Below are 24,269 nucleotides of genomic sequence, written 5' to 3' on the forward strand. Positions count from 1 at the left end.
TGACCTGCAGTAAGAGAGCAGCATGAGGATATTATGAGAAGTCACTGTGGTTCTGTCCCCTCAGAGTTGTACACTGCCTCAGACACATGAGTTTCTGGCATGTTACATGCACATGAAAGATTATCTAGTCACATGTGTTCTCTGTATGCTTCTCCTTCCATGTGTGCTCCACACAGTTACATGGTGTGCATGTAAGAAGGGGGAAATCATTACTGTCATTCAACTCACTAGACTATTTTGGTTGGTTTTTTTTTTTGGTTGCTTTCCTGCTGCTGCCTCATTGCCAGGATCCTCAGGTATGAAGTAGAACCATAGTTCCTCAGACCTCATTACTGCCTTGTGCTTTCCTGGGCACAGAATATCTTCTGAGGAAAGGCTTCAAGGGGCAAAGTCAGGCATCTTGCATCCACTTCTATTAAGTTCCCAAAGATCTCATGCCTGCATGAGATCTTTCTTCCAGGCGCGAATGAATGAGGCGGGAGCAAGGATGGTATGCACTCCGTTTATTCTCAGCTAGCTCAGAGTATATATAGGCATTCTACTTCCATTCAAGCAAGAAGTTTGTAAACACTGCGTGCTGAGCTTATGTGCTTGGCTGTTGTTATTCTTGCTCAAGATAATTGTGAAGGTTGGTAATTGGGTAGGGGTGGTCCATCACGTAAGTCATGAAAGAACATGACGTCTCAAAGAGGTTTCTCCCGAGGGCATCATGACCCTAATAACCAGAGAGTTCCAGACCCCTTACACACCTCAAAGAACTTCCTCTTGCACAGGGTGTTTAATATTTCCTGACACTACCTTATAGTGAGACTTGTCAAGTAAGAAGACCTCAGACCATGTGCAAGCTAGGTACGTTGTGTGGTCCCCTGACAAAAAGCTGTCAGGGGCTGGGCCAGGCCAAGTCAGGTCTTCTACCTTTCCAAAGCAATCATTTCCATCTGTAGCAGAACAAGACAAATTCCACCTCCTGCTGACTGCCTGATCTCTCAAATGAGTTATGAAGAACCTCTAAGGAAAAGAAAAGCAATCCTTTCACTGACTTCAGGATTTTAATTTCCTGCTGTATCTTGTTCTTTGAGAGAAGAGGAAAGTTGGTAGTAAAGAGAGACTTCTTTCTCCTGCTATGCAAAAATATGACTTTCATTTCCAGTTCTGCCCCATTCCTGCCTCATCTCCAGCCTTTAGAGAGATACAGAGTTGGGAAATGGAGCTTCCCATTTGACCATGTGCTTCCCATCTCATACTGCATTTGCCTCCTGTCCAATATGGTCTACCCACTTCTGATGGGTAGAGGAGTAGCACCCTTTACATCCCAGTATCTCTGAACTCCTGTAGGTTATTGTCCAAAGCCCTTTCCACATCCCACCCCCCCCCATTCTTCATTTCCATCTTCCCCAACCATCCCACCCCAAAGTTCCAATCTAATTCTACTGTCCTTCCACTGTAACCTCTGGACTGCCTGTTCCATAATTATGCAACAAATTTCCTTTAACCTTAATTTTCTTCTAATCATATTCCTTCCACCTACTATCTCTTAATGAAACCTGGCTCTCCATTAATGACAGCCTCCCTGGGCCACCCTTTCCAATAATGGATGCGTCTTCACTCATTATCCTCAGTTCACAGGTTAAATCAGTGAAGTTAGAATTCTTCTTGCATCATACCTCACATTCTCCCCTTTCCTACATCACTAAGTAAACTCTCTTCCTTTGAAATGTATGCTATTTGTATCTACCACTCAATCCAAATCCAAGCTGCTGTCTACAGACCCTCCCCTCCCTGCTCCATCACTCCCCTTTCCTTCCTCAATGAATTTGGTGCCTGCTTCACAATTTTTCTTCCCTCCCCCATTCCAGCCTTATTCTAGGGGATTGTGAACAAACATACTGATTTTTCCCTCAAATACCCTAACCACTCAGTTCCTTAACCTACTTAGTTACTATGACCTACTCCTCCACCTAACTCCAGTCACACAAAAGATGGTCATACCCTTGATCTTGCCATCACTCACAAATGTACTACCTCTTTTTTCAAGAAATCTGAAATCCTCCTATATGACTACAGTCTATTTGCTTTCCCCCCCTTCCTCTGCCTGCCCTTACTTTAAAATGCTACTCTTTATCCACACCATCATCTCCAGGTCCTTGACCCCCCCAGTCTTTCCCAGGCCATCTCTCCTGTACTATCCATTCTCCTCTCTTTTCCCCCCGACTTGAATCTCTAGACCCCTTATCATATTGTTGATTATGCCAAGACAAGCGTCATCCTTGGGTTCACTCCCAGCCTCTGCCATCTCTGCTCCTACACACTTGCTACTGAACGAAGATGAAGAAAATCATACAACCCTTCCAAATAGATTCACTATAAATTTAGGCTTACACAACCTCAACTGTGCCCTCACTGCCCTCATACATCGCGTTATCAACACACTGTCCTATATTCCTGACTTCAAGTCTGTCCCTCTGCAATTTCTACCTCATTACTTGTCATTCTGCCCTTTAGGGTCAAAGAGAGCAAGTTTAATCTTTTCTTTACAAAATAATCTTTCAGATACTAGAAGAAATCAATTAAATAATTTCATTTTATTAGATTTTGTTCACTGTTCTGGTGTATCAAGTTGTTTCTGAATTATGAAAGTGTTTGATTTTGTATCAAATGAAAAGGTGATAAACACACCATCTTTGCTCCTGTCCAAATCAATGACACAAATATTAAAAAGTACAGAACTCAATATAGGAGGACTCCTCCAACTTATAACTGAATCAAATTCTTACTGAGTTTAGTCATTTAATCACTTCAAAAATTCATCTATCACCTAGTCTACCATATCCATATTCCAGTAACATAAAGTATACTTTGATCAAATATTTTAGTAAAACTTTGGTAAATGATGATCAACAGCATCCCAGTACAGCATAATATACTTGTACGTATGTATGAGTGCACAACACACACACACACATACACCCCCCCACACACACATACACACAACCAGTATAGTAATCCTGTCAAAAGAAATAATGTTAGTCGAGCATAACTTCGTGGAGATCAGACATTATCTTCCTACCACTACCAACTGCCACCAATGGGTTGGCAAACTAGTTTAGCTGAAAGAGGAGGTGGCATCTACCAGGTGGGTGAAACTGTGAGTGAAACCTCACAAGGCTCTTGACTGAGCCAATCCAAGATGCAGAGTCCAGAAGCCCTGGGAACTGGGATTAGTGTTCCCACTTCCACCCTGCCTCTTCACCCCAACTGGCCCAGCCCCCACAAAATCTACCCTTGTGGAGATGTAACCTGTCACCTAGCTCTGCAGGTGCTAATGCAGGCCCTGGCTCCACAGCAGCCATAGCTACTGAATATTCAAAAAAAGTTCTTGCCCCCAAGGTCCCTTGCACCACTACCAAATGGCTCAAAAAATAAACTTAAGAGTTTTATGACCAGAGACATTAAATAAGATGGATCTTTAAATTAAATAAGACATTAAATAAGATGGACCTGCTTTGCTGCTGTACCCTAGGGATCATCTGATATGCAACCAAACAAAACTTCCTCAGCATGCTTTCTCCCTTATTAAAGTGATAGCTCCTTGAGAGAAAGGGCTGTTTTACTTTTCTATTTGTATTTTCTTAGCACAGTGTTTTCCACACAGTAAGTACTTAATAAATGCTCACTCACTCACTCATGATGAAGTCCTCTAGCTCTCTGCCATCACCTCTTCCTTCTCTAGATGATCACTAAATATTCATTTAATAACATCTTAGAATTTGCCCAGGGATCAAAATTGAGTTCAATGGCCATTCTCTTCAATATTTGAAAATCAGGACATTTGTCCTTTCTGCAGGCCTATGGTACCTTTCCTGTTTCACCATGTTTCAAGTATCACTGATAGTGGCTCAGCAATCAAGTACACCAGCTCTTCTGGGCCAGGTTATACGAATCCATCAAGGGAAACTGGGTGTTCTCTTTACCATCTCATTCATCTTGAGAATCAATTCCTCATTTGCCATTTCTATTCTGTCCTTTCAAGTCCAAAGGTCATACTCCTTGGCAGAGAAAAACAGAAGTGAAATACAGCTGAATAGTTCTGCCTTACTCTTCAGACCAGTCATCCAATCAAACAGCAGTCCAAGGCAGTCTCTGAACCTCTTTCCCCCAGGATAGCTTAAAAACTCCTTTTGCTGTCTTGAGCTTCTTGAGCCAGCCTTAGCTCTTTCAGCTCCCCTCCAACTGAAGGAGCACAGCAGACTGCTGACCCCAGTTTTCCTTTCCTCCACTACAATCTCTGAAAGGCAGCACAACTGATAGAGTGCTGGGCTTGGGAGTCCTGACTTCAAATCCAGCCGCAGATACTTATTAATTGTGTAGTACTAGCCAAGTCATTAAATTTCTGTCTGCTTGAGTTTCCTTAAATGTAAAATGGTATATAGCACTGCCTACCTTGTAGGTCAGTTGTGAAGACCAAATAAAATGACACTGTAAAGTGTTTAGCACAGTACCCAGAACAAAGTAGGTGCTATATAAATGCTTATACCCTCTCCCTGTGGGCACCCTTCCTTTTCAAAACCTCCAAAGAGGTCATATCATTTATTTCTATTCCAGCACCCAGTTAGTTACTCCACCACTGGTAAGGAATCAGATCCAGAATAGTATTTCCCTTTATTGACTGTTTGAACCATAAAATGAATATCAGGACAAGTTAAGAAGTTATTAGCTATTCTGCTTTTGCGGGGAGAGAGAGCAAGTGAACACCTTCTGTTTAGCAGATTATGGATCACTGAAGTCCCCCCACTATTACTGTATCATGCCTCTGGACTATATTTGTGATACTCATTCATGTCCACAAATAGAACCCTCTCTCAAAACAAACTGATGGGGCAATTTTTAACTTAAGTCTCACGTTTGCAATATTCAGTTCCCACGTTCTTTCCCCTGTCAGTCCAGACAAAGTAAATAAATTAAGCTGCCATTTGGAGTATTTTCACTTGTATTATCATCATCAATGCAGATAATGTTACCTTGACTTGGCTTTCCTCTTCTTTTTTGCTTTGCATCAATTCCTACAAGTCTTCCCATATTCATTTGAATTCTTCATAGTCTGTGTATCTTACAGGGCACTTGTGTCACATCCACATGAAGCAATTTGTTAAGCCATTCTCCAATTGATGAGCACAAGTTTTATTTTCAAGTTTTTCCCCCTCACACTACAAATAGTTCTAAGACTCTGTTAGCATATATAAAGGACCTCTCTATCATAAATATTCTTAGGATAGATGCCTTGTCATGTTATTACAGAAGCAAAGAATATGAATAGTTTAATTGTCTCACATGGTGGTCAAATGATTACTAGAATACCTGAACCAATTCATAATTCCAATAACAATGTATTAGTGTTGCCAGACTTCCTAACCTCACCAACAGGAACTATTTCTTTTACATCTTTTACCATCTTTGCAAATCTATCAGGTGCAAGATAAAACCTAGTTGATTCAAGATAAATAAAATATTATTTCTTACTCAATTTACTTTGTTTAATGAACAGCACAATAATAACCCAAATACTAGAGAATCCTGCAATTCGATTATTTCCTCAAAGGTTTCACAGCAGATAGGTAGCACTGAAACTACATTATGTACTAAGTATGTTTGTGGGCTAAGCACGAAATTGAACTGTCTTTTATAATGAGGTATCTAGAGGGAAGTCAGTTAAGTTGCCTGCTACTGAGTTATAAATTAGCCTTATGGAACACTAATCTGCCTACAAAGGCCAAATACTATTTACTAACTGTTAATGCTATTTACACTAACTATGATCATTCCCTCCTGGTTTTTTAAATGGCTAAATAGAAATACTGAGGATTTTATGGATTTAACTTGTATTCTGCTGTTTTAATAAAATCTCAATTGTCTCCCTATAGCCTTGCCTCTCCTTATAGCCAGGGGAGCAGGGCAGCAGCAGCATGGTATGAAATGTTCTGTCTAGACTTATCCTCAATTGTCGCATTAGTTTTCTTTGCTGATTTTTTTGTTGTTTTTAAGTAAGTCAGCAATTAAACTGAACACAGGAATAACTTTGTCTCTTTACTGGCAGGGTTTATAGTTTAATTTCTCATATTATTATTACTATCATTTTTTAAAGAATTATGTCAAATGAAACCTGGTAGTGTATGTAGTGTCTTTATTTAGAAAGCTTTTGGTGTCTCTACTCCATTAACACTAGATTTTGGTTTAGACACAAACTTTTTAAAAAATCATATTTTAAAACTGCTTTTACATGCCTGTGCTTTTTTTTGAAGGGTTGTGGATTTTTTAAAAAGCATAAAAAAGCACAGTTTTTGGTTAAAGGCTTTTAATGATTCTACTTCTATCACCATATGGCTTTATTTTCATTTTTAATATGATCTTGAGTATCTGAGAAGGGGAGGAAGAAGAATGCTCTGGACCTATGACTTCACTGAAACATGGAACTCTGGCCTGAAAATGACTTTTTACTAATACTAACCGACAACTTGTCATCTCTGACTTAAAGACTTAACTTGCCCAGGATCACATAACTATTCTGTTGTTACAGGATGAACTTGAATCTGGGTCTTTCTGAATTCAAGGCCAACACTTGAGCAGTGAATCTCTTGCTACCTCCATGGTCTTTATGCTTGTCCAGGATCAAAAATATGAGTGAGCTGCCCATATGACCTAGGAATAGAGAAATGTGAAGATGCAAGGACACAAAGAACAAATAAATTAAAGAAGCAATGCCTGTGCCCAATCTGGGCAATATTAGAAGCTTCTACTGGTAGAAGCACATCCAGCCTCCTCCATAGACTCTTTCTGCCCCTAGCTTAGCCAGAATTCTGCACAGGGAGATGCTCCCACACGTTTTACCTTGTCAATCACTTTCTTTTCTATAAACCCTCAGACCACTAAAGAAAAGGGGCTAAAGGAAAGTAAGGATAGAAATTCAAACTACAACATTAATACTGACTGCTTTAAATGTGTTTGCATTTTCTGTTATTTAAAAAGGCTAACAGATCAATGGCTATTAAAAAAAGTTACATAAATAAGAACTATTATCATAGAATCCTGGAACTTCAAAGAAGGATTAATCCCAGAAGTTATGTAATCTGATCCACACCTGACAAGGTATCCTCTGTAGACCAGGGCTTCTTGAAATTTTGCAGCTCATGACCCAGTCTAGACCACACCTCACAAGTGATCATCTATACTTTATTTCAAGTCCTTAAACATTAAGAATTGAATTTTTGAGTCCCTTGCTTCAGTCAAAAGACATTTCTTTAGTACTTATTAGATGCCACACATATCAAATGCTCATGGTAAAAGCAAAAAAGGACAGTCCCTGTGCTCATGGAGGCACATTCCAATGGGAGAGAAGACTAACAAAAATCTGTACATACAAAATATACAGTGTAAACAGAAAGTAATCTTAGAGAGAAGGCACTAGCAGTATCGAGTTAGGGGAAGATAAAGAAAAAGAATACAGAAAGGTCTCCTGTAGAAGAATGTCAAAAATAATACATACTAAATCTAAGAGTATTATTAAGCATTATCTATTCAATCACATCTTATAAGTCTAGACTCCAAGATCTTATTGCGGAAATTCTTCTCCTATATCCATTACAAGGCCTAGCTCACAGCTGGCTGAGTGTAATCACTAAATAAACAGATGCTGATGAACTAGGATTACAGCCCCTTTATAAGTCCATGATGATTTAACTCAAATGGCAGTCAATTAGTCAACAATCATTTATCAAATGCCTAATATATGTTAGGTACTGGGATATAAAGGAAGGCAAGAAAGTTCCTACTCTCAAGAAATTCACAGTCTGATTAACGGCAGAGACAATATGCAGGACAAATAAGTACAAACAAAATATATAAAGAAATAGGAAAGAATCAACAGGGGGAAGGCAGTGGAATTAAGAGGGATTGGAAAAGGCTTTCTGTAAAAGGTAGGATTCTAATAGCCTTACCTTCAGAAAGAATGACAAATCATGAATTTTACTCTGATATTAAAATGTGGATAACTTTTATTATACTATCTATCTCATTCCCCCCCCTCTATTTGACCTTAACTCAGATAGATGTCATTGGAATACCAGAAAGGAGAAAAACAAAGGAATGGGTAATCAATTGCTGGAAACTGGGGAAAAGAACAGTCTTTTAGAATTAGACACAGAGAGTTGAAAAGAAATATGAGAAACAAAGTGAAATATCACGTTCAAATGAAAACAGAAAGAGAAAGGTGGATATTACAAAAGGAAGAGGGTGACTAATGGATAACCAGAGCTGCATACTCTGACCCTAAATTATTGCCAGATTACACATTAAGGTAATCAGACGCAACAGTGGATTGATAAGTGAACACTGATGAATCAACATGGAAGCATGGCACACAATAAACGAATAAACCAGTTTTACTAGAAATGTAAAAGTATAAATAATAATTCAAGTTCTTTTTTAAAAATTGTTTTCAATAATCATTTCCACAAAATTTTGAGTCCCAAATTTTCTCACCATCTCTCTCCTCTCCCCACCCCAAAATGCTGAGAATTCTAATTGCCCCTATCACCGATCTGCCCTTCCTTCTAACATCCCTCCCTTCCCTTATCCCCATCTTCTCTTTTGTCCAGTAGGGCAAGATAACTTTCTATACCCCATTACCTGTATTTCTTATTTCCCAGTTGTATACAAGAACAATACTCAACAGTTGTTCCCAAAACTTTGAGTTCCAACTTCTCTTCCTTCCTCCCTCCCCACCCATCCCCATTGGGAAGGCAAGCAATTCAATACAGGCCACATATGTGTAGTTTTGCAAATGATCTCCATAATAGTCATGTTGTATAAGACTAACTATATTTCCCTTCATCCTATCCTGCCCCTATTTCTTCTATTGTCTCTTTTGACCTTGTCCCTCCCCAAGAGTATTGAGTTCTAATTCCTGCCTCCTCCTACTGCCCTCCCCTCCATCATTCCCCCCACCCTGCTTATCCCTTTCTCCCCCACATTTCTGCACTGTAAGACAGGTTTGCATACCAAAATGAGTGTGCATTTTATTCCTTCCTCACCTCCCTTCTTTCCTCCACTGAAAAGTCTTTTTCTTGCCTCTTTTATGAGATAATTTGCCCCATTCCATTTGTCCCTTTCTCCTCCCAATATATTCCTCTCTCATCCCTTAATTTTATTTTTTTAGATATAATCCCTTCCTATTCAACTCACCTTGTGCTCTCTGCCTCTCTCTCTATGTATGTGTGTGTGTGTGTGTGTGTGTGTGTGTGTGTGTGTGTGTGTGTGTAATCCCACCAACTACCCAGATACTGAAAAAAGTTTCAAGAGTTACAAATATTGCCTTTCAATGTAGGAATATAAACAGTTCAACTTTAGTAAATCCCTTATGATTTCTCTTTCCTGTTTACCTTGTCATGCTTCTCTTGATTCTTGCGTTTAAAAGTCAAATATTCTTTTCAGCTCTGGTCTTTTCATCAAGAATGCTTGAAAGTCCTCTATTTCATTGAAAGATCACTTTTTCCCCTGAAGTATTATACTAAGTTTTGCTGAGTAAGTGATTCTTGGTTTTAGTCCTAGTTCCTTTGACTTCTGGAATATCCTATTCCATGCCCTTCGATCCCTTAATGTAGAAGCTGCTAGGTCTTGTGTTATGCTGACTGTATTTCCACAATACTTGAATTGTTTCTTTCTAGCGGCTTGCAACATTTTCTCCTTGACCAGGGAACTCTGGAATTTGGCCACAATGTTCCTAGGAGTTTCTCTTTTTGGATCTCTTTCAGGTGGTGATCTGTGGATTCCCTGAACACTTATTTTGTCCTCTGGTTCTAGAATCTCAGGGCAGTTTTCCTTGATAATTTCATGAAAGATGATGTCTAGGCTCTTTTTTTGATCATGGCTTTCAGGTAGTCCCATAATTTTTAAATTGTCTCTCCTGGATCTATTTTCCAGGTCAGTTGTTTTTCCAATGAGATATTTCACATTACCTTCCATTTTTTCATTCTTTTGGTTTTGTTTTGTGATTTCTTGGTTTCTCATAAAGTCATTAGTCTCCATCTGTTCCATTCTAATTTTTAAAGAACTATTTTCTTCAGTGAGCTTTTGAACCTCCTTTTCCATTTGTCTAATTCTGCTTTTGAAAGCATTCTTCTCCTCATTGGCTTTTTGAACCTCTTTTGCCAATTGAGTTAGCCTATTTTTCAAGGTGTTATTTTCTTCAGCATTTTTTTGGGAGGGTCTCCTTTAGCAAGCTGTTGACCTGCTTTTCATGCTTTTCTTGCATCTCTCTCATTTCTCTTCCCAATTTTTCCTCCACCTCTCTTACTTGATTTTCAAAACCCTTTTTGAACTCTTCCATGGCCTGAGACCATTGAATATTTATTTTGGATGTTTGGGATACAGAAGCCTTGATTTCTACGTCTTTCCCTGATGGTAAACATTGTTTTTCCTCATCTGAAAGGATGGGAGAAGATATCTGTTCACCAAGAAAGTAACCTTTTATAGTCTTATTTTTTTCCCTTTTTTGGGCATTTTCCCAACCAGTTACTTGACTTTTCGGTCTTTTGTCAAGAGTAGGGTATACTCTGGGGATCTGCAAGATCTCAGTTCCTCCAAGCTAACAATCAAGCGTGTACACTGATCTGGGAGAAACCAGAAACTTTTGTGCCCAGAATCTGTGAGTAGTACTTTTCTCTCCACAACCATCTGGCCTCCAGTTCCACCAAGCCAGCACTGGGGGCTGAGATTCAGATAAGCTGCTCAATATACCCAGGGGCTTTAGGCAGGGGCAGGGCCACCACACAGGGCTGAGGTAAGAATCAGTTGCTCAAGTGCCCCAGGAGCATTAGGTGGGGGCAGGGTCAGCACACAGGGTTGAGGTAAGAATCAGCTGCTCAGTTCCCCCAGGGGCTTTAAGATCCACCAATGGATGCAGGCTGCTGTGGGAGCTGCTGCAGTCCTATGTGTCCTCTGCTGCCGCCTGAGGCTGGAGTTATGGGAAGACCCTGCTCCCTTCTCAGCCAGCTGAAAAAACCCTCTCACTGACCTTTGGCTCCTGTGGGTTGAGGGATCTGCAAACCTCAGTCACTGCTACTGGGGATTCTGCCCCTGAGTCCTGTTCTAGTCCTCCTCCCAGCACCGTGCCACGTGGCCGAGGCTGGACTGGGCTCCACTCAGCGTCCAGTGTGACAGATCTTTCCCGTTGGCCTTTCAGGTCACCCTGGGCTGGAAATCTCCTCCACTCCATTGTTCTGTGGCTTCTGCTGCTCTAGAATTTGTTGAGCCTTTCTTTACAGGTATTTTATGGGCTGTGGGGGAAGAGCTAGTGTATGTGCATCTTTCTACTCCACCATCTTGGCTCTGCCCTCCCACAATTCAAGTTCTTTCCAAGAATCTGCTCAAATGGATCTGTGATCTCATTGATGTGGATATTTTCATCAATAACACAAACTGACAGTTAGCCATCAAGTGTGACTCTCACCATGTCTCCCCATAAAAACACCACAATAATTCACCCATCATAGGAACTTAATTGTCCTGAAATTTTTTTCAATTTTAGATTTCTTTATGACATCCTTTGTACTGTTTCTTGTTTCTAATTTGATGGAGACCTGCTCTTGCACAGTACACCATCTCCAATGCCCTCTGAATGATCCTCAACTTCAAACTTCTGGAGACTGTTGTGTTCCATGACTGTCCTTCAAGTAATGTCCTACAACATTACTTGAAGAAGAGAAAAGGGTCTTATTAAAGGGAGAAACTTGGGGTCACTAAAGGAACTCTGCAATTAACCAAAGGCAGTTGAATGTATGCTCTTTCTTTTGAGTCCCAGGTCCAACTTACTGTTCATTTTTGCAATGCTTGTACCAGGGGTGGGGGTGTGTGCGTGTGTGGCTCCACAGCTTTATCCATCTGCATTACCATGCATAAATGAGAGACACTTTTCAAACACTTGGTTTTGCTTACACAAATAGTAAGGGAAAATATTTTTGAGTCATTTGGGATCTTATTTAGGCTGTTTTTAGCAGAGAGGACCTAGGACTAGAGATGAGGAATAAAATGCACATTCTCAGACTTCACCAAAGATTAATTTCTTTTGCTTAAACTATTTTTATTTGATACAACTGTAGTTTCTATGAGAAGAGTTTGGTCAAAAGTGGCAGTAACATTAAACAAAAAAATTAACAAAACACCTTAAAACTTAAAAGCGGCATTCCATAACAATGGTGTGGAAAAATTTCCAGCAGTGAAAAAGAATACACTTTCACATTTCAATAATTACATTTCATTATTTTATGTTTAGGAAATTAGAATATCTTTTTAAAAATTATGAAATTTTTACTATGAAGAACTAATTCAAGGGAAGATAAAAATGATCAGTTATGCATTTATATTATGTTTTTAAGTGTTATAAGAACTCTACTACAGTTATTTATGTCCCCAATTATGCTGCAAGATCATAATTTATTCTCATCTTCCTTACAAGGGAAGATAACTGTTTTGATTTAAAAGCTAAGGAAACCAAAATATATGGAGGGTCTTTTCTTTGTCGTTCCTGGTAAGCTAAAAGCCCACTGGAGAGGTGGTAAAATGTCAGCAAGTACTATGTTAAAGGAAAACAGATTCGCATTATCATCTCATTGTTGAAAATGTAGTCATTAAAAGGAATTATAACTAATTACATATAATTTATTCATTTCTAATTTTAGTCTGGGTCAAGTTTCTTGTTTTCCTTCCATTATTTTCCAAACAAGGTGAGGTTAAAGGTGGATAACAATAATTTAAATCACCCTCAAAGCCCAATCTATCAATCCATCTGACAGAGTTTGGAGGGATGAGGGGAATGGCAAAGTCAAAGAACACCAGTCACAGTTATATGCAGCAGGGTAATTTGTGTGCCCTAAGACACTTATGATAGCTCTAAAGGCCTGGTAAGTACACTAAAATGCTGTCCAACTGGGCTTAAAGTGATACTATTGGTTGGATTAAGCACCCAGGTCAGTGGGGATAGAATTACTCCTATGAGTCAAAGGCAAAAGGTCAAAGGTGGATTATACTTAAAACCATTGAGATGATTAGCTTGAAATGGATGGTTAGTGAGTAAATGGCACTGCTTCAAGTTCAAGTACCACAAGGAGGCAAAATATACCACAACAAATCAAATACACCAATACCCTACACCTGCTGGAAATGCTTTAGTACAGATGGTGCTGACTGCTAAACCAGGCAAACCACAAGTGAGCTTGGAATGAACTGGAGACAGGAACACATTATTTATATGTTAAGAGTACGTCAGAATAAAATTGGAAAGAAATCTCACCAGCTACTGGCAAAAGTTTCATGATGTCTTTTGTCAATAGTATCCTTAGCTCCTAGTCACACAACTTACTCCTGACCAGTGCAGGGCAATCCTAAAGAACAATTTCATCCTTAAATTTAGATGCATATAAAATAAGAAATAAGGGAGTTATTAGAATCTGAAAAGAAAAATGTGAAGAACCTAAGGTCACTGAAAATCTTCACTTAACACAAACTGAGAAATTATACCTAATAACAAAATGGATAAAATGTCAATGAAACACATGATTTTGAAAATAAGATGGACGTACTATACTCTCATTTTGAAAAACCCTTTTTGAGTCTGACATTACAAATACAACTAAAAGGATAATTACACCAAAAAAAGAAAACATTCAAAAAGGCTGACAATTGTTCTAACCATCATGAGCCAACATATTCTCCTACAATATGTCACTTGGCAGCCTATGTATATACCCACACAAAATTGTAAGAAAACAATGTATTGACTGAGGAGCAGAAAGGGTATGCCCCAAAATAAAAATTGCTACTTAGTAATTATATTGAACAAATTGCCTGAAAAATGTCATAAAGATTATACTGCTTTTATTAATTCAAAGCCTTTAACTCAATGTAACCTTTAAGATTTGTTCAGTACTGTCAAAACACAAAACACAAAAATACAAAGATCCAAATACAATGAGAACGCCAGATTATTTTATGCCCCTATGGAAAACTGTTGGCTACTTGAAAAATACTACCAACACAATATCAAGATCAATTCACATAAAACATGTCATTTTCCTGGAAAACAATTTAAGCCCAAAGAGTCAAACTAAATAATATTAAGAATTCCCTGATATTATGAAGGCAACAAGTTATACAGATGCACTGAAAGATGTTATTTTGTTGAATCTCCAATAATATCAAAATTCCATTTGAACTTGATTAGGAATAATCGACCTTGAAGACAAGCTATGGCAACCCTTAACACTCTTAGGAACAGAGTTATAGTTAAATGTGTTGAAAAACTCATTGACATCTGGAAGGCTCAACGAGATATCATTTAAAGCAACAAACACCTATGTAGCATCAGTCTTAATTGTGCACTTCCAGATCTTTTAGCCAGTCTGACAAGCATTTATTAAGTGATTACCATTTGCAAACTAAATGCTGGCAATATAGAATAGGCAAAAACACAGCCCCTGTCTTTAAATCTGTCTGCTCCTATATTTTACTGGAGGTGACAACATGCAAATAACTACATATAAATATAAATGTGTGTATGTGTGTGTATATACACACATGTATATAAAAGATATAAATGGAGTACATGTATATTAAATCCAAATCTGAGCTGAAATTCCCCTCAAGGATCAGGCAATTACTTTTCAATTTTATAAATTATGAACCTGAGTCAAAGATATTAAGTAATTTGCCTAAGGTCACAGAGTTTCTCAGAGGCAAAACATTTATGTGAGGAACTCAAAAAGGGATATGATATGGTTGAAGAAAAATCCACAGGTTACGAGAGGTATAGCTGGTGCTTAAATGATAGTGATATAATGAAAACCATGTTTTAGAAAGGACTGTAATAAATGAAGACAAAAGATGCATCACTGTAGTCAGAGGATGTTTTTTTGCATAATCAATGGCACAGACACCTTTGACTACATCAGCATTTCAGAGCTGGAAGGGAGCTTAGATTTTTATTTTACCAATGAGAAAACTGAGGTTCAGAAACACTCACTGATGCTCTAGACTGATCAGTCTATGCATGGTTAAGGGAGAATGAGGAGAATCACATCAGGGGTCCACGAGAGGGAAAAGACAAAGTTTAGCAAGTAAGCTGAGGCAAATCAACAGGCAGCTATGAATAGCAAGTTAAAGAGTAGATATAATGCCACAGACTAGAGGTATCAAACTCAAACAGAAACAGTTAAAGTGCCAAGTTGACTTAAAAAAGTAATTTGACCCATCAATACCACTATTCGGTGTGTTTCCCAAGGTGATTAGGTAAACAAAGCAAAGAACATATACAGTATAAAATATTTATAGCTGCTCTCTTTGTGATGACAAAGAATTGGAAATCAAAGAGATGCCCATGAACTGAGGAATAACTAAACAAGTTGTGGTATTATGATTGTGATGGAATACTATTGTGCTATGAGAAATAATGAGCTGATTTTTAGAAAAACATGCAAAGATTTGTATGAAATAATGAAGAGTGAAATAAGAACCAAAAGAACTTTTGTACATAATAATAATATTGCTCTAAGAACAATCTTGAACAACTAAGTCATTTTAAGTATTATAAATACCAAATCAAGTACAAAGGACCTATGAGGGAAGATGCCATCCATTTCTAGAGAAAGAATTGATAAATATTAAGTATTTATAGCACAATTTTGTGTGTGTGTGTATGTGTGTGTGTGTATGTGTCTAACGTCTCTAGGGCACAGTAGGAAGGGAGAAAAAAGCACACAGCAGAGAACAAAAGAAAATTTAGAAGGAAGAACAAAAAAGAAAAGTAGCTGTGAAAATATGTAATATTTGTCACATCATTTATCAAAAAAGGTAAATAGTGTGAAATGAACTTCAGTTTTATATTGAATCTTTTTATGTTGTGCTGTGTGCATGGCTATGTTCTTTTCTCATTTTGTCTTTTTGTATTTAAGTTCAAATTGAATAAAAATTTTTAAAAGCAAAAGGAAGTTGAGAAGGAAGTACAGACAAGTAGGACAGTGTTGAAAGTAACATGTAGGATTTCTGTTGCACATATATGTGTATATATTTTAATAGCTGGTAAAACATGGAGATACAAATACAATGAATGAGGTAATTACTAAGGTTTATTCCTCAAGAGTGTGGCATAGCACAAGAAACACTGCACGTGGAGTTAGAAGATCTGCTTTCCAGTGGCTCTGAGGTAATCATTGCAAATCTCTCAAATATGAGCCTCATGTTCCTTACCAATACACTTGCAAGGTTGGGGTGACAAAAGTCATGACGAGGGATGTATAATTCCTAATTTAACTGTGTCAGGTAGACAAAGTAGGGGCACATCTGTGATACCACTCATTCCTTAATTTTTATGTCTTTTCCTCTTAAATACAGGCATGTTAATGTATTATGGTGGAGCTACGAATGGGTCCAACCATTACGAAAAGGGCAGTAGAGATACTGTTCTTTCAAAAGGTGAAAAAAAACCTACAAAAATAATTTCAACAACCAATAAAAGCAGACGGAAAGATCACAGATAACTATGATAGCTCTGTGAGTATCATGTTGAATTTATTAGATACTTTAAAAAGAAAAGCAAGATCTACCTAATGCAGAATTGAATTTTCATGTACAAGCTCCTTTTGCTCTGCAATGTATATGAAAATGCTTATTTTATTTGAGGTCTGTTAAATTCAGATTTTAAGAAAACAAAAGTAGAGAAAAGAAACTGAGACCTTAAGGGCCATGTCCAAAGTCCAGCTGGTAATAAGTAGTAGAAACAATTTCCACCCACATCCTGAGACCTTAAATCCAGCCCACTTTCCATCGCATCATGCAGACTTCTGTTCTTTTATAAGAAACATTATCTTTATAAGAGATTACTCAAAATCATTTTTCCTTAGCTAGGTATCATATTAAGATCATTTTGTTCTCAAAATCTAAATGATATTAGAGTGAATTTACTGGTTTAATAATGATTTCTAAAGAAAATTGAGGAACAGATCAATGCTAATCCAAACTGTGTCGCTGGTTGTATATGGGTATGTGTATGTATTTGTGTGTTTTAAAAGAAATTTGTAGATGGCACAAAATTGGGAGCAATAAATAATACAAGACATAAGAATGATGTCAACAGACTGAAATGCCAGATCACACCAAAATGAAATTTATGTTAATAAAGAAAGAAATGAAACATCCTGATTATGTGACCACAGTTAAATCCCTTAAACCTCTAAGTGCCCAGCAACCCTCCAGGTCTAAGCTGCAGAAGAGTTACTGATCTGTATGGGAAAAGGAAGTTTCACAACAGGTAATTTCCTAAAGCTATAAAGTAATTTTTCTGGTAACCTTCCCAGGAAGTTGTATATTTAAGTTGCAAAAATCAATTCCATTTCAAAGACACAAATATGCTTCTTACGTCCAGAATGCGTTCCCCTTACTGTTCCTCCTTATGAGCTTTATTTAAGTCAGGGGACACTTAGGATTGAAATATTTCCTGATTCCCTCTGTACTGCTGAAATTACTTTGTATTTTTGTATCCTTGTACACAGGACACTTTTCAAATTGTATGTAAATTCTTTGAAAGATACTTGTCATTTTTGATTTGCAGGGCCTAGCACAGTGCTGTCCATATGGCAGGAACTTAATATTCACAGACTGTATTGTTTATGAACACCATTACACGAATCCTATGAATGTATTGTTATCCTTTTTTACAGATGAGAAAATTAAGTCACATGTTAAATAACTTATCCAAGATTAGAAATCAGGTTCAATCTCCTTTATAAAGCATTTTCTTCTTAGTCCATCTTACATCACTCTCCTTGCTCTATAAATTTTTACAAAATTTATCTGTAACAGACATTTGTTTCCTCAGAATCAGAAATTGTCATAGCCCAACCAAATTTAGAATCTAGATACAAAGTGACCTGTTAAGAGTCACGATTATTAAAAAGCAGACTTGAACCCAGGTTTCCTGAATCCCAGTTCCCTACTATATCATTCTGGGAAGACATCATGTTTAAAAAAAAAAAAATTAACCTTTTATCTGTATTAGTTTTATAGCACCAATTAGATGGAGTCTCCTCAAGAAACTTGAGACCACATTTTACATTGCCTTTCCTGAGTTCAATATCAATAAATTCAAAATGAACCATAAATTTGCAGAAAAATTTGTTAAGGGCAACACTATGTGAAAGGTGAGTAACTACTATGTGATGATTTGAAATATATGAACATAATCCAGGAAAACGGAAATTTGGAATTTTGCTTCCTGAAATAAGCATATTTCTTTCTTATCCCAAGTACATTAATTTTGTCTGTGCAGAAGCTTTTTAGTTTCATGTGATCAGTTATCTATTTTATTTTTTACAACTGCCTCTATTGCTTGTCTGATTAAATAAATACATCTCCTACTCTTAGCTACACACACACACACACACACACACACACACACACACAGTCTTAGATATACACACACTCTTAGATACATATGTTATGCTTATCTTCTAACTTTTTAAATAGAATGTTCTTTAATATTAAGGTCTTATAACCATTTAGAATGTTTTGTGAAATATAGTGTAAAGTTGTTGGTCTAAGTCTAATTTCTGCTAGACTACTTTTCCAGTTTTCCCAGCAGTTTTTTTTTCAAATAAGTTGTTTTTCCAAAAGGTAATTTATGTTTTCCACTTTATCAAACACTGGATTATTGAATTTCATGGCTTCTGATTCTCCCTTGCCTAGTATGTTCTACTAATCTATCTCTATTTTTTAATTACAGTTTCGGTAACTGTTGCTTTACTATATAGTTTGATATCTGGAAATGCTACTTCCCCCTTTATTCCTATTTCTTTTCATAATTTCCTTTGATATTCTTTATCTTTTCCAAATGAATTGTTATTATTTTTATCAAGTTCCCTAAAGTATTCTCTTCATAATTTCATTGGTATAGCATCAAAAGTATAAACTAATTTTGATAGCATTGTAATCAGTATTGTAGTAGCAGTCCTAATCATGAGTGCTGAATATTCCTCAAGCAATTCAATTTATTCTTTATTTCTTTAAGGAGTACTTTGTAACTGAATCTATAGAAGTCGTTTGTGTGCTTTGGTAGAGTCAATCAATTTTATGCATTTTGTAGTTATCTGGTATAGGACTTCTCTTTATGTTTTTGCCAAGTTTTATTATTATGTAGAAATGCAGGTGATTTTAGAGGGCTGATTTTGTACCAAAAGATTTAAAACAGCAAAGAATTGGAAATAAAGTTGATGCCCATCAACAGAAGACTAGCTAAATAAACTGAGGTACATGAATGTAACGGAATTCTACTGTGCTAGAGAAATAATGTATGAGGTAAATACAGAGAAGCACGGAAGTTCTATGTGAACTGATGCAGAGTGAAGGAAGCAGAGTAGAGAAAAGAATGTACAAAATAACTATAAAAATATAAGTGGAAAGATCATCACCTCCCCCATTAAAGTGAATGTAACAAAATTAAGATCAAGTCTGACTGGAATGAAAAGAGGAGACAACCACAACCTTTCATGGAAGTGGGAAAGTCCACAGGTGTTACAGATTACACATGTTATGGGACTTTTCCCAACATATCAATCATTTGAAAAACAATTGATTTGTTTTTCCTTATTAAAAATACTATATAAAAATATGAGAGCTGTCTGGGAAAGAAAAGGGAATGCTGAGGATAATTATAATGATGTTATGAAACAGAAGACATCAATAAAAACATGAAAAAAGAAAAACAATGCATATGTTTGGTTTAAAGATGATAGATATATTAACCACACAATCTCCCCACATCATCATCTTGACCAATTAACCAACTAACAGAATACAATAATATACAATATTAAAAATTATTTTCTTCTACATCATCACATGAAAGAAACATATTTTGTAGATAAATAATGATAAACATATCAAAGCTTCCATTGGTAAAGCCGGAAAAACTTGATTATTTAGGAGGCACCAATTCATGACAAGTGTCACTTAAGAATGTGGTTTTTGGGGAACCACCCCAAGCTCATCTGGCAGAGAAATATTTGTTCATTGAGAGAGTTACTATTCAAAATGTATTTGGATCATTTTCTCACCCAAAAGTAGCCCAGTTAAAAATTGATAATGAAGTTTCTTATTAATTCAGGGGTACATATGGGCAAATAAATCAAGAAATGAAAAGATAAAATAGGTAACACTATAGTTCTCGCAAACAATTTAAGTGGAGATATATAAAGTAGTTATTTTAATATACAAAGTTACAAGTGAGGTATCTTCTGCTTTGTGGGAAAACGTGCTTCACATCATTTGAGAAATGCTGAGACTAAAATATTACAGATATGAACATCTAAGAAAACTCTCTATTGAGGAGAGTTAGCCTCCAAGGTCAAGGTAATACCAAAGAGTACAATCAAAGACCTTAGATTATATAGGGATTCCTATGAAACCTCAGGTGGTCTTTAAACCACCAGCAATGTATAAATCCCAGATTAACATAAAGAATACAGAACTAGCTTACTCTGCTATATCAAGATATCCACAGGAAGCAGCTGCATGTAGTGGTATCCAGCCCTCGTTATCAGGTTGATTAATATTTGCTCCATTTTCCACCAGAAATTTCACCATATCAACATTATCATCAATGCATGCCTGAAAATGAAACAGAAAGCATTATTAAAATTCTGTTTCAGATGTTAAGATACGATGGTTTCAGATACTACACCCAATTCCAAAAGTGTTTACCTTCAACCCCTAATTTTTTTAGTCTTATCGCCCCATTCTAGCTTCACTTACCTCCATTTGTAGTCATTAACCTATGATCAAATAATTGAGTGGCTACCATCTTAGAATCCTGCCTCCCACTCATCTTGCACCATTTTTTACCCATTAATTCTCAACACTGGGTAATCACAATAATCTAATTTAATTGACAATATTCCTGACCAATGATGGGGATATGACCCACTATATTAAGTATTGAAGTCATGCTGATTCCAACCACTATAATTTATGGTGCCCATAACTTAAGCTGAGCCCTCATCCTTTCCTCATTCTCCACAGTAATTGTTCCAAATCTTCTCTATGTTCAAGTCACCAAATACAGTCTTCAACCCCAACAATGGCAGGAGATGATTCACTCTCCTACTTCAGTGAGGATACTAAAATTATGCAGTTAGAGCTCCTTCGAGTTCCCTTCTCAAAATGCCCATATCTTCACCCATTTTATCACCTCCAAACTCAGAGGAGAAAATTTCATACTCTTCACCAAAGCTGCACAGTTTCACTCTATAATCATGCAATTTCCATCCTCCTTACTACTACCAAAGTAATTTTCCTAATGCTCAGAGGAAATTTCCCTGATCAAAACCTTCAGTTAATGGTTTATATTATAGTTATACACGTGCCTCACCCCATATTAGACTTAAAAGTTCCTTGAACTTTTTTTTGCTTTTGTTTTTATATGTGCAGTCCCTCTTATATAGCTACTGTTGCTGTTCAATCATTTTTCTGTCATGTCTGACTCATGACCCTGTTTGAAGTTTTCTTGGCAAAGATAATGGAGTGTTTTGCCATTTCCTTCTCCAGCTCATCTGGCAGATAATGAACTGAGGCAAACAGGGTTAAGTGACTTGCTTAGGGTTACATAAATGTCTGAGGCCAGATTTGAACAGAGGAAGATGAGTCTTCTTAACTCCAGACCTGGCACTCTACCCATTGTGCCACCCAGTTGTCCCTTCATCTACAGCAGACATTTAAACAACACTGAATTGAATTTTCCACTCAAACTCAATATTCTACTTCTGTTAATTAGAAAAGTGCCTCCTTGATGACAGAATGAGAGAGATTAGAGCTAAGGTAGTAGGAAGAAGGAGACTATTACAGTAGTCTATGCTGTATTTGATAGTTTGCAACTGAATTTCTAAAATCTAAGTGCAATATCTTAAATCAATCCCTGTTAAATTTGATTTGGTTTCAGATTATTTTAGTTTTGAAATATTAGTTTATTCTTCCTGTTATTTTAAAACCTAATAACTGTGTTTTTGTGTCCTCATTTCTAAGAGAACCTAGTGCATATCACTGGAGGCCTCCTTGATTCTTTTTTAATAATCATTCTTTTGGTTTGGAGGCTGAACTGACTTATGTCAACATGAGAGTTGTCTGAGGCCACTTAAAAGTGACATGCCTAGGATCACTTGCCTATTACACAACTCTCGTGATATGGCAGCAGCTCACATTAAAAATTCCTGGGGCTTCCATTTAACCAAATGAGTCAGTGTAGCAGGGTTGCTTGCATTAGACTGTATTAACACAAGTAGAACACTCCAGTTACAGGAAATAACTGTCTTACTGTGCTCCATAATGTTCAAACCACGTATAAGTATATAGTATATTGCTACATAGGAGGTGCCATTTTTAAAGGAGGAATCTCACAAACTAGAAGTGATCAGGATGATAAGAGATCTTGAAGTTTTATGAACTAAGAAACAAGTGAAAGAATTTTAGTTGTTTGGCTCGGAAAAAAGAACTATGCAGGTATGTGAAGACCATTACTACGTTCTTTCTGACACCTGGGGTGTAGAAGGCAGGGATGATTTATTTTGAAGTACTCCAAAGAAAAGAACTTAGAACAACAGGATAAATATTATGAGATGACAAGTTTCAGGTCACAAGAAAGAACTTCCCAAATAAGTAATCAGATAGTAGTCAAAAGAAAAGTACTCAAGGTTACATGACCATCTACTGCAGATATTATCAAAGAGGTAAGCTCGTTTGGAATCCCATAGTTCCAAATTTTGACCTTAGGTTTATGTTAGCTTGTCAAAATACACTAAATACTTTTCTAAGAATCTGACTATCTCTTTAGCATAAGTTCTGCTCTGAGGGTCTTCTCCTAAGGCAACCTAAATATTCTGTATGCTGTTCAATTTCCTTCCTCTTTCAAAAATCTTAAGCCTTCATTGCTAAGATTATTCTGGGTCTAGTCACAGGACTTACAATAATAATATTATTTCATATTTATATGATGCATTACAGTTTGCAAAGTATTTTCCTCATTAACAACTCTATGTATAAATATTCCTATTTTACAGAGAAGGAAACTCAGACCTTACAATAAAGCTGTATGCTAAAAAAATTAAATTACAAAATGAATATGGCAAAGTCATAACCCAAGGGCTAAATGCAATTCTTCAAGGTTTTAAATAAGTCTGAAAAGAAAAATCAAATTACCATCATAAATTGTATTGTTTCTGTGATTAGTAACATCAGGTTCTTTGAAAGACCAAAAATGTTACAACATATAGACAGAAGATGGTGCTCTAAACAAATAGAAATAATAAATGAGGCAACTATAAAAGTTTCAGAGGAAATGTATTGCCATTTCTACACAATACTAATAAATTCTAGCTCATAGCCTTATTTAACCAGCTTAAGAAATAAAGATCAACTTTAATTTTTGAGTGCAGTGTCATCTATCCTGAATTCCCTTGTCATCCCTAGGTATAATCCCAGAGTTGATAGGAAAAATTGATTTCTGTGATTATAATATCCCCATGTCAAGAAGGGGTAAGTATACCTACAGGGTGGGCCAGTAGCCCTCTCAACACAATGGGGCTGCCATAGATCTGGATCCTAACGCTGGTCTCTGGGGCTCCAGGTTGTTGAAGCAGACTGCCACTGCTGTTACTTCTACTTTTCCCCCTCTGCTTCATACCTGTGCCCTCTGCCACTCCCTATGTGGTATGGTGCATGAGAGATGTCAGAGAGGGGATCAGGAACTGAGAAGAGAGAATCAAACAATCATTTTCCCCCTTTTGGTCACTGTTTTCCATGGCTCAACCCCACGATAGAAATAAAAACTTAAATTTTAAAAGGATACAATTCTAGTTGCTAGTCCTTAAATTCCAGTGGGTCCTGCATGGCAAAGAACTACACTAGAGGAACAGGACTGAGGTAGGAAAATGCATTTTTAGCTAACAAGATGAGGCTGAAAAGGTTCTGTATTTTCAGGGTGAAGATTTAAGTATAAGGAGCTTTTTGAAAAGTTTATAAGCAAATTAGCTGCCAATTTCTTTTATTAAGTATTAGTTTCCTTCAATTTATAAGAATGACCTTCACTGAGTATTCAATAAATATTCACTTTAAAATTTATATAAAATTCTGAGTGAAACACCCTAATTAAATGTGCTGTGTGTGCATACGGAGTCTGAAACCAA

At 36.9% G+C, this 24,269-nt stretch overlaps 1 protein-coding gene across 13 annotated transcripts in view; it reads right to left on the minus strand.

Moving 5' to 3' along the window:
* Nucleotides 1–24,269, minus strand: part of PPP1R12A (protein phosphatase 1 regulatory subunit 12A) — a 175,193-nt gene that overhangs the window by 93,724 nt on the left and 57,200 nt on the right. For 10 of the 13 annotated variants that reach the window (XM_072655464.1, XM_072655459.1, XM_072655463.1 and 7 more), the window contains exon 2: nucleotides 20,573–20,703. The exons of the other annotated variants lie outside the window; for them this stretch is intronic. In XM_072655464.1, coding sequence (XP_072511565.1) covers nucleotides 20,573–20,703 — 131 coding nt within the window. The remainder of the gene's footprint in view (nucleotides 1–20,572; nucleotides 20,704–24,269) is intronic. 13 annotated transcript variants of the gene reach the window in all.

The sequence above is a fragment of the Notamacropus eugenii genome, chromosome 3 (genome assembly GCF_028372415.1).
Source record: "Notamacropus eugenii isolate mMacEug1 chromosome 3, mMacEug1.pri_v2, whole genome shotgun sequence".
NCBI classification, from domain to species: Eukaryota; Metazoa; Chordata; class Mammalia; order Diprotodontia; family Macropodidae; genus Notamacropus; species Notamacropus eugenii.